Here is an 11284-nt window from a genome sequence, read left to right on the forward strand (position 1 = left end):
AGGCGGCTGAAGACATGAAGCATCTCATTACTGAACTCCTTCACTGGAAGTCACACTCTTGCACACTCAAACTTTTATTACTGTTTCGCAACAAAAAAGTCAAATGCTAGAAAAAGTCTCAAAAAAAGACATTTCTATGTTTATTTACACAGCAGCATCAACTAGTATACATGTCGTAAACTAGTGTATTTTAAATACAGTATATAGAATCTACTATATTCTAATTAATACGGTAAACTGACGGAAGCATACAATTCAGAACAGACAAACGGTTTCCTGCACACTCTAATGTAGTTGCACACAGCTGGGAGCACATTTTTGAGCGGATCATTAATATAACATTTGTCAACAATTCCAATTTCTCCTATGCAGACATACTTATGCAATTACAACTGTGTTTTCTGGATTGTCATTTATTACTTTTTACACCAGCATCTGCTTATGGGTGCCCACAGGAGCTGTTGAAAAACACATTTAAGAATTTCCCAAATTGGGATCAATTAAGTCCAAGTCTCAGTCTGATAAACATGTCCATGTGCTTACAACTATCGACAGTACTTCTGAACACTTGTCTTGTGTAATGTAATCTCCTTCCTAGAAATGTAATACTGTTGCGTTCCTATCATGAAGCTGTGTTTAGATAAATATGCATGACTCTTCTATTAAAAGGTAGAGCTTGATTAAGATTTAACAAGGTGCACTCTGAGTCACTGATACGCTCATGTTTGCATAGCTGAAGTTAATCAGACTGAATAAACAGCCATTAGACTCAGTTAGTGGTCCTTACAATAATCCTGCTTATTGCTCTGGTGATCTGGGTCACCAAGGCAACACTTCTCCTGTAAAGTTCAGAAAAGACCCATGATCCTTTGCAGACAGTCCACCAATCACAGACAAGATGGAAGAAACGCTCTCCTCTGGACTCAGTGGAGCCTGGAATGACACAGATAAACACAAAAAATGTATTCAGACACACTGCTGAGACATATGAAAACAATAATCCATGTGTCAAAACACATGATGCAGAACTCTAAATGTGACAGAAATATAAAATGTGCAACAGCTCATGAATGTAAAAGACCATCTAACAGCTGATGTCTTCTGGTCAAATGTGTTCTCTAAAACAATCGTTCTCACTGACATAAAAAAGGCTGGAGAGTATGCAGCGTTAATCACAGCTCCTCAAGAGCTGGACCTTACCTCAGACCCCCCCATGTCAGTGCGGACCCAGCCAGGGTGTATAGCCATACAGAGAATCCCATCAGGCTCAAGGTCAACAGCCATACAGCGACTCACCATGTTCAGGGCACTCTGAGACGGCAAAGCAGAAACAAGCTAGGATGCAACACAAGGTAAAAGCCACACAGCAGGTGATCCTACGATTAATTGTTGAAAAATGTTTCATCAGAATAGTGCTCATAGCTTTCCTGCCTGAGCTCTCTTTCTGTAGCCACACCAAAGCAGAGTGAACCAACTGTATGAGCCCGAACAGTCTTGCATTTTCATGAACTGGTATTAAGTAAATGCATTCATCCCATGGCAACAATACCTTGGACGTCCTGTAGGGGTACCATTTGAAGTTGTTGGCCCGTTCCCCCCAGTTAAGCTCCACAGAGCCCAGCAGAGACGTCATGTTAATGACTGCAGCCCGTTGGATGCCCATGCTCCCTGCACCACCTGCTCCTCCTCTGGACGCAGCTTGCTTCAACAGAGGCAGGAAGGCCTGGTGGAGGCAGAAAAGGGAAAGAAAAAAAAAAACATTATAGCTGAAGTTGGAATCAACATCTTGTGCAGGTGACAGACCTACAATCAGTATGTTGACAAGGAAGCTGTCATTCATACTGCATAATTGGGAGAATTACCAAGGTGTGTGATGAGTTTGATAAATAATTACATTTATATTTAAGGATTTTATTAACACAATTGACACTGCAAACAATACAAAATATTAATAACAGAACTACACCTGTACACATGTACAGTAGAACACAGAGCTCAAATCTAGACATACAAATAATTTTAGCATTAAATGTTCTGTTTTTAACAAATTCTGGAACATTTCCAGTCAGACTACAACACATTTCACACTGTCCGGTGTGTGGGGAGGCATAAAACAGCGCCCTCTGGTGGCAGTAAGCCCAAATTACACTCTGTACTGCATCATACTGACAGACGTCTCGATTACTTTGTCCACTCATTTTATACCAATGACAGTTGTCTGTATAGTGTAATACAGTTTGACAGCGCCACAAACTTCATCCTCCAAAATGCTCACAAAGTTGAATCAACATCTCTCAACAAAAACCGAACATTATAACCTCCATGAAGGGAGGATTTATTACAGGACTGTTGTATTTTAGACTGCAGTAGTTTTAGCTAGATATACCTAATAAACTGAGTGAATCCAGTGATGCCTTCATATTCCAGTGCTTCATTAATCTGACGACCTTCATGATATTGATGATATTTTAGCAGATGCAGATTCAATCCAGAGTTTTAGATCTTTTGTGTTCTCATGCTCCATCAGGCTTTGATGATACTACTGAATATATTAGTAGTTGTATAAGTCTGTACTAATCTTTTTGCTTCAATTTGTTTGTTGTCCTGTGGCAAAATAAATGAGCAATAAGGAAGACTGATAATTTGTATCTCTCTAAAGACTTTTTCCACATCAGGAAAACTGGTCATGTCATTTCTGGACATAATTCATATTAGTTAGGGCTTCAACTAATGTTTTTTTTCATGTTAGATTAATTTGCTGTTTATTTCTCACATACCCCATTAATGATTTAGTCTTAAAATAGTGGAAAATGCACACCATAATTTTCCAAAACCTATCTTCAAATAGCTTCTTCTGTTGAACCAACAGTCCAAAAGCTAAAAAAAAGAAATGCTGTACTGTTAATGTATTGACAAAATAGCAGAAAATCCTCAAATGTGAGAATCTAGAAACATCAAATGTATGACTTTTTTTTTTTAACTGAGGCATCGAATGGATTATCAAAAAAGCTGCCTTTCGAATTCATTTTCTGTCAATCAACTAATCAAGAACGAACTACTGCTTTCACCTCTGATGTGAATGAGGTGTTAACATCAGAAATGTGTGTATTGCATGTTTCAAAGTCTGAGCCCATCAACAACAGTACAGGTTTGTACTTTAAATGATTCACTGTGTACTTCCCTCCATCTTTACACACTCTGCAGCGTGGCCTTGTTCTTACAGAGACCGTCCTTCAATTGCAGCAAACTGTGTGTCAGCAAGCATCTGCCCTGCTGACATGTTCTTGATCAGCGGCTGAATTTTTACCAGCACAGGATGCTGCTCTGTAGTCCGCCCTGTTCTCTGGGGCCAACTGAATCCAGACTTTTAATTAATATTTATGAAATGCAGTCGGCCCTGGGCGAAGGAGTTTTTGTTACTTCTGTCCATCAAGGTCACCCCTTTGTTTTAGTTTGCAGCATTCTAGAAATGAACCACTCATGGCCCCTGTGACTGAAGAAAACACAAGCGTGGCTCCTTTTCTTTTCTATTTCACTATCTGGTAAAGTTGGAGCTGAAGACCTCACAAACAAAACATTTTTTTTGTCACTAACTAGCTGTCATTTGGACAGAAAACACAACATCTGATAATGAGCATTACCTTGGTGATCATTAGAGGAGCCACGGCATTAATGTGGAAGTTTTCTATCATCTTCTCTGCAGTGACGGTATGAAAGTCGGCCACCACATTGATCCCTGCATTGTTGATCAGGCAGTTCAGACCCTCTTGCTGTACCAGCTGGCCCACCTCTTCTGCAGACTTCTCAATACTGTCCTGGTCCACGACATCTGGTAGAGATACACATCAACCCTGTGAGTCACCAAAACAAACAAAAAACAATACACACGGAAGAAAACACAAGTCGAGCATTATCATAACTAAAATTAAGTCATTAATAAACCATGTATAACTTTAAATATGTCCAGTGTGTGCAGGATGTACGCTATTTCTAGATGCTGAATTCATGAAGCCAACATGTGTTTAAGTGGTTGTGCTGTAAAATGTCGTCTGGTAAACATTTAGTCATTTCTGTTTGTGGATTAACATGAAAGAGGAATTATTTATGTTGATGACCATACACGAAATTAAAGTGTTGAATTCATTTAACTTATAAAGGCCTTTGTATTATAAACTGTTTATGTTCCAGACGTACAAAAAAACCCAACCTATTTTCCTGTAATAACATTTGTTCTCGATCATTGCTCTTCTCGGTCTTACCCAAAGTGATTATGTGGATGTTGGGATGTTTCTGTGCCAGCTCCTGAAGTTTCTGGAGATTCAAAGTAAATCATGTCAGTGTTCGGCCGCAGTGAGGTAACAATGGCGCCCCTCGTTATGTAGGTCGACCCAGCGTCGAGCAGAAGCAGCTTACTCTCCTATAGCAAGAGTTAAAGCACTACGGGTTGTTTACATACGGCTACAGGACAGCTAGCTTAAAAGCTACCCTCCGTGACGTTAGGTGCTGGGGTTTACCTGTGCGCTCGCGGGCTGTCTGGTCGTGGCTATGATCTTGTCCGGTGAAAAACCTCCACTCGCCAGGCTCTCGACTATCTGCAGCCCGAGCCCTCGGCTGGCTCCCGTCACCAGCACAGAGCCGCAGTTTTTGAAATTCATGACACCACTCATTGCTACTGCTACCGGTCACAAATGTCGGACTTCGGCGGCCCAGTGAGTGAGCTCTCTATCCACGCAGCTCTCGTGACCAGGTTTTGCTAAATCTGCAGTTGTCACGCGACTCCTCCGGTAGGTGGGGGGATTACTCCACTTGACCAGAACAAACCAAAGCCTTTACACGGGCGAGAAAGTTCAGCAGAGACTAGAAAGCAAACTGTCCCGAAACGAAAGTAGGTTGTTAGAGCGATAGTTTGTAACGATTAGGTAGCAGGAAGTGACTTAAACAGTCAGACAGAAGAGTCCAAAAAGAAAATCCAGAAATAAATAATAAATAAATCCAGAAACAAGGAAATCCAGCGGGCTACGTTCAAACTTCCCATAATTCATTGCTGGTCTAACTACCCCACACAGCTGTGTTTGGAGCTGATTCATCTTTATTAAAGACTCTTTGGTTGGAACATACTAACAGATTCATTAGTTACGTCTTTTATTAGATCAGAAAAAAATGTTTTGTTCAATTAGGTTGAAATAAAAAAAAAAAAAAAAAAAAAAGTCATCGACAAATGGAAATCAAGGTGCAGGGAGGCGTAAAAGGTTACTGAATGTGTCTGCCTAGACCGTAAAACAATACTCACATTGTTTAAGATATACATAATGACATGAAAACAAATCGAAATGTTTAAAAATTCTGAAGCATAAGCAAAATTTATACACAAGGATCTACATTTCATTACAGCTTGGCTTAATAAGACAGAGAATATGAAAGATACATGAAATTACAGCAAAAAAACCAATTGAATGTTATCTAAGTTTTCCAAGGAGTTACATACAGTGGAATAATTTGTGCTGTGATAGAATATATGAAACAGCCATTATGGTAGTGATAGCACTGCACTAAGTTACAGTAAACCTTCAGTTGCTGTTATATAACGTACCTTTAGGAATGCTAAATGCTGTCTTTAAGACGTGACAATGCTTGTTAAGATGGTAAAAGCAGTAGCTGTTTCAATGGTTTGCGTGATGTGTTTGCTTCCACTTTTTCATCCTGATCAGATTACTTTACAAAATGAAGCAAATGTTTAACAGCATTAAATTAATTACATGTTCCTGATCCATTTGATCCTACATGTTGATGAGAAAGTCTGGCTTTCATGAACAGTAATTTTGCAAAGGGGAGAAGGGATCCACTATTTGCTTTTGCATTCAGTTTGTTTTCAAATACTGAATCTAAGATGGAGGTGCAGAGATAAGGGTGACAGCACAGCTGATGGAGCTTATGCAGTCACAGCACACAGATGGTTTCTCTGGCAGCCTCCTAAATCCAGATTTTCTTCTAGCTTCTGGTGCTTGGGAGCAGCAGATATCCCTGGTCTGCTTCAGGTCAGTTAATTTGGAATTTGGCTTCAATGCCTCCATTTACTAACACATTACTTTGGCACAGAGCACAAACTGCGAATTATGGATTGGTAATGGTACAATGTGTGGTGCAGAGCTGTGCTCCTGAAGCTGGAGGGTGTTAACTGGCTCTCTAAGCATGCAGGATAGTGAGGTATTGTCTCTACAGAAAATTCAGCTATCAGCTAATAGCTTAGATAGCAGTTGGTTGTCCAGTAGGCAGTGCAGAGGGACAGTAGACATAAAAAAAATGTGATTTCCATGAGTTTCCATTTTGCCATTTCAAATATTGAAAAATGAAAAATGGAGGGTGGCTGTGAAAATTTCTGAGCTGAAGATGTTTATTGAGCTGTGGTACAGTTACTGTTAAAACTCCACTGCATATGATGAAACATGACGGGAAAGAAGCATAGTGACAGCTGTCGCAAAGGCACTGAACTTGAACCCCAGGTGACACGTGATATAGCCTGATAACCTGCTGGTGTCGTTTCTTATTCAGGACCATCAATGCTGTCTTCTTCAGCTCGGTGTGAGGCTCTCAGTGCTTTTTCTGATACATTCTGTATGTTTCAACAGAGGCTTTCCTTGTTGTACGTGTGCCTTTCTGCTTGAACGATATCCAAGGTCAAACAAAATCAGCAGATTGAAGATATAACTTCTTAAACATTACACTCTCTCTGTGGCTATGTAACATTCAACCAAAATGAAAGACAGGTCGCGTCCCTCCAGGATGATTTTCTGTAAGTGAAAATGGCAGTATTGATCATTCCCTAGTACTTCCCTTCCCTGTATCCCATAAGGATCCTCTTTCATATATTCTTCCTGAAACATCCTATATTGGCTTGGTGGTAAGGAATAAACATTAACGGACCACTGGGACTCTGTCAAGAGCCCATGAAAGAATAAGGCATGGTAAAGATCATTGACAATCTTCATTAAAACCAAGGTAAAGGGTATTCATTTCTCCGACTGCTTAAGTGTTTTGGATTTCCAATAGAGTGACCTCACAGAAAACTCGAGCGTCCTGGCTTACGTGGGCAGGTTAATACGACTCTGGGCCACTGTCACTTTATGTAAAAGATTTTGTCAGTCAGCATTAAGTATATGTCTTATTTGGTTTAATCAGTTTTACAACCCTGGCATAAGATAGCCTCATAATTAAACTCAGGCTGTAAGCTCAGGTTTAACACAGGGGGAGAAGTGGTTTTTTAAAGGAATAGTTCCACATTTGGGAAATCCTCTTCTTCAATATCTTGCCAAGAGAAGATTGGTACTACTGTTGTGCTTGTCTGTCTGTGTACATTTCTCTCTCTTTAGCCTATATTTAGAGTAACAATCTATCAAATGACAATGTGAAAACACTGTGTCAATGTGAAAAGGTCACTCATAGTGATGAACCTACAGAGAATTATTCCCTGAGTCTGGAGCTGCCCTTGGCTTTGCAGAGCTTTATAGTGAAGTTCAGTTGACTGTGGCTGGTCTCCACAGTGGAGCACTGAAGAGACAGATGTTTCCCTCCAGAGTTGGTAGAGACCAACAATAGAGCTGAAAAAGAATGAATATTAAACTTGGATTAATCTGGTGGAAAGAAACACGACTCCAAATAAACGCTGCTTCACAGCTGCTGTCTAAGTCATTATTGCAGATTTAAAAGTGGAATAACTTATCTGAGCTTTGCTTTGCGTTTCAAGGCCCGAGGCAGGCACCCGGCCTTGAAAAAGCACATGTCCTTACAATTCAGTTTTCATATGGAAAAAATATACAAGATTTCACATGTTAATTAGCGAGCTTTAGAAGTGCTGGTCGGCCGATTTTGTTACCAGCTGTTTCCTCTTATTTCCAGTCTGTAAGGTAAACTGATCTAAGCCAAGCTTCCCCTTCATCTGCAAACACGTATTGATCTTCTCATTTACTTGCCAGAAGAAAGTCAATAAGCATATTTTCCAAAATGTCACACATATTCCTTTAAATAGTTTTTGTTCGACACAGACATAAAAAATCTAATTGTGGGTTTCAGTGCATCTCCAAGCGAGCCATTGCAATAAAGTGAGCCATGAGCTAGAAGAGATATTTCTCCAGGTGACATGTAGGCATCATTTGGCCAAGTGGCTACTGAGAATAATTTGAAGCCTCCAGACCAAATGCTGGAGGATTTTTAAAAGTCGCGACAGCATGGCTCGGATTGTTTTCACCTTGTGACTCTTTGTGTGTCATCATGGCTAAAAGTGATCCTGGAGACTCCTATTATAGCTTCCACAGTGGAATTCAGTACTTTGCCAGGTGTTTATATGTCTGTCAGTGGACAGATTGCGTCATTGTGACTGTGCAAGATGCAGTCATGAAACTTAACTGAAGTGGAGTTGAGATCTGAATGAAGGCCGAGTTCGAAGGTGGGGTTGGTCCCAGCTATGAGTACTGTGTGCTCATGTACTAACGTAGTGATGACTACTGAGTGTTCATGGGTTGGAACGTCAGTGTACTGAGTGGCGACGCAGCTGGTGTGATCCCACAGCAGGATGGTCTCTAGTGTAATGAACTGTAATGAACGGAATAGCTTTTTCTAGATCATTAATGTTTTGTCGGTAGCAGTCGGTCCAGCTGGAGTACAAATTTGCTTTGTATTAACATGTGGCGTATGTTTGTGCATGTGTGTGCCCACGCCTGTGTGCATGTGCCCGCGTGTGTGGGATACACAAGAATCTAGGTTGGAACATCCATTTTCAATCATTTATTTAATTCACATGAGCTATATTTAAAGAGATCATAAATAAAACACCAGGGTTCTTTTCATCAATGAATAAATCATGGCCGTTATCCTCTTATATTCATATTCTTTCTCTCTTTCTCCCCTGCACACAGTGTAGTTGGCTGCCTCCAGTCTTTATCACATATTGGTTTATCGCAGTTGGCTAAATGTATGATTAAGTGTGTTTACATGAACAACGTTATCCTTCGGTTGTTCCGTCTCCTCAGCTATTCATTTATTGAGGATGTTTGTGTAAATACGGTTCACTATAACCTTGATAAGTGCTTGCCCCCTCATGTGGAAGCCTAATATTCAGTAATGTTTAATGTCCTGCAGAAAATTCAGTCGGAGAGAGAAGTACAGAAAATAATGCAAATCAGTAAAAAACATCTCAGCAGAAAAAGAATCACCCTCAAGCTGCTGAAGGAGAGTGCCCTCCATTTCAAGGAGTCAAGTTATGTCTACGCCACAAATGCAGTGTTTGAAACCTCTTTGCCATAGTGAGAAAACAAAAAAATAGTTTGATTATTGATGCAAGAGTCAACAAAGTGCCCCATCAAAGGTACCGTACCACATTTGTATCCCTCTGACTGCTGTGTACCCTCTAACAGAAACAGATAAATAGTTCAAACTCTGTCTTTTTTCAGAGCTTTTATATCCATCTCATGGTCCGTGTCAACTGATGGAGGTTGCACCGTCAACTTCATCGCCGCAAACAAACAGTGAAGACCAAGAAATGTAGATGAGAGGTCTTCACATGCAGGTTTAGTGTCCCTACAGCTGATTTCAAAAGGGAAACAGTGATCAGGAATCTAACATATTGCCTGCCTGCAAAGGTGAAGGAGTAGGGACTTCTCTACATTTGTTAAAACATTTCACTCAAAACCACAAAAGTCATCCTGCTGGTGGCGGTGGAGGAAAAGGAGAGAGGTCACTAAAAATCAATGAGATTCATCCTCTGGGAACCATGAGATCTAAAACCAGATGTAATGACAATCCATAAAGTAGCTGATGAAATATTTCAGCCTGGATCAAAATGGTGGACGGACCAGACACAGTACCAGTGTGACTAAAACGCATGTGGAAAAGTAAGAGCATGATGTGCCATTGTAGCCATATGATGGTATAACACATCATAATAATGCTGTTTCTCTTAATATTGTGTTTGCTATTAATACTGACCTTTTTGCCTATTGTTACTATAACATGCTTTATATACGGTTCATTGTAAAACCTAAAATAGTGGGCAGCATAGAAAAGAACATTTATGACAAAAATCGTCTATTTTGGAGTAATAAGAATTTATTTAATCACGTATTTATTTTTTTACTGAAGTACGTAGGGTTTTTTTTAGTTACCCTTTCAAGCAGATTTACAGCTAAAGAACAAAGTTCATCCTGCATCTGTTAGCGAACAGTCTGATTTTAGACGTACAATCTACTCCCAGGTGGTGGCAGACGGCAGTGCTTAGTGAGACTGTGTTCAGGGATTGAAGAAGCTTCTTGTCTTCCGCAGTGCTTTTAGTTCTGACTGTTCCTGCAGTCCCATGCAGGTTACCACTCACAGCTGATGGTCTTCTTAGAGGGCTACAGCAAATGAGAACACTGTTAAAGTGATCTGCAGCACCAAGAAAGTATCTTAAGAAGGAACTGTGTCTTTCCATGCTGGTGCAGGACATGTGGAGATGGGTGTTTATTTCTGGATGACTGACGCTGTTCAAGAGAGACTTACAGTATCAAGCGGGGCACTGACAGTCGTCCAATCTCTCAATGACAGCATCTTCAGCAAAAATGTTTGATTAGACGCGCCTGCTTTCCAAAATCTATCAGCAGCGCCTTTTTTTTAATGATGTGGGGTTGCAGGAAACGATTCCCTCTCCAATGCACCCACTCCCCGAAGCATTCTTTCAAAGCGCTCTCCTCTGTTTGAAAGCCTGCGACGACAGCTGACTCATCTCTACACTTCACTACAAATAGTAATTAAAGATCTCACTTTGTCAAAAAGAGCGATAGTAGTGCATGTACGTTCGAGAGGGACAAATGTGCCGCTCAATCTAAATGAGAAAAAAAAAAAAAACCTAATTTCATGTAATACACAAGAAAATATGGTAGAATTCTTATTGCTCTGGATTTAAATAGCAGTCAAGAGAGCAATTCCTAAATCTACTGCATATTAACAGTGCTTTAAAATGAGATTATGTAACGTCAGACAGAAGAAATATTATGTGATAAAGTTTTATTCAGAAGGAATAAAACGCACCCACGCTCATCTCCATACTAGATAATATTGTATTACTGATGTTCAGCCAGCGTGATGACTTCATCACTGTACTGCACTTGTGCCACATTATACTTGAGCATTTACAATTATCTTGTAAGTGTCACTTAAGTAAAAATTTGCTGAATTACTGCAATCCAGGATTTTTGTCCTATAGCTCGGTGGCTAACGTTAGCAAGGAGCAAAAACATATTCCTCTGTAGCTGGCAAT

At 40.1% G+C, this 11284-nt stretch overlaps 1 protein-coding gene across 1 annotated transcript; it reads right to left on the reverse strand.

Moving 5' to 3' along the window:
* Positions 1 to 116: 116 nt before the first annotated feature.
* On the reverse strand, positions 117 to 4936 carry LOC143322612 (C-signal). The gene is made up of 6 exons (XM_076733910.1): positions 4515 to 4936; positions 4260 to 4311; positions 3642 to 3829; positions 1550 to 1723; positions 1201 to 1311; positions 117 to 933 (listed from the first exon to the last, which is right to left on the reverse strand). Exons 1-6 carry the CDS (start codon positions 4665 to 4667, stop codon positions 820 to 822), a joined length of 792 nt encoding a protein of 263 aa, XP_076590025.1. The 5' UTR covers positions 4668 to 4936; the 3' UTR covers positions 117 to 819.
* Between the last annotated feature and the right edge of the window lie 6348 nt (positions 4937 to 11284).

Source organism: Chaetodon auriga, chromosome 6 (assembly GCF_051107435.1).
Source record: "Chaetodon auriga isolate fChaAug3 chromosome 6, fChaAug3.hap1, whole genome shotgun sequence".
In the NCBI taxonomy this organism is placed as follows: Eukaryota; Metazoa; Chordata; class Actinopteri; order Chaetodontiformes; family Chaetodontidae; genus Chaetodon; species Chaetodon auriga.

What these genes read in the sequence shown, in the direction of transcription:
- LOC143322612 (XM_076733910.1), bottom strand. Translation starts at nt 4,667, where the DNA reads ATGAGTGGTGTCATGAATTTCAAAAACTGCGGCTCTGTGCTGGTGACG. An exon ending in GACAGCCCGCGAGCGCACAG is followed by an intron (nt 4,312 to 4,514) that starts GTAAACCCCAGC and finishes TTGAATCTCCAG; the next exon opens with AAACTTCAGGAGCTGGCACA. An exon ending in CTGACATGGGGGGGTCTGAG is followed by an intron (nt 934 to 1,200) that starts GTAAGGTCCAGC and finishes GTGTCATTCCAG; the next exon opens with GCTCCACTGAGTCCAGAGGA.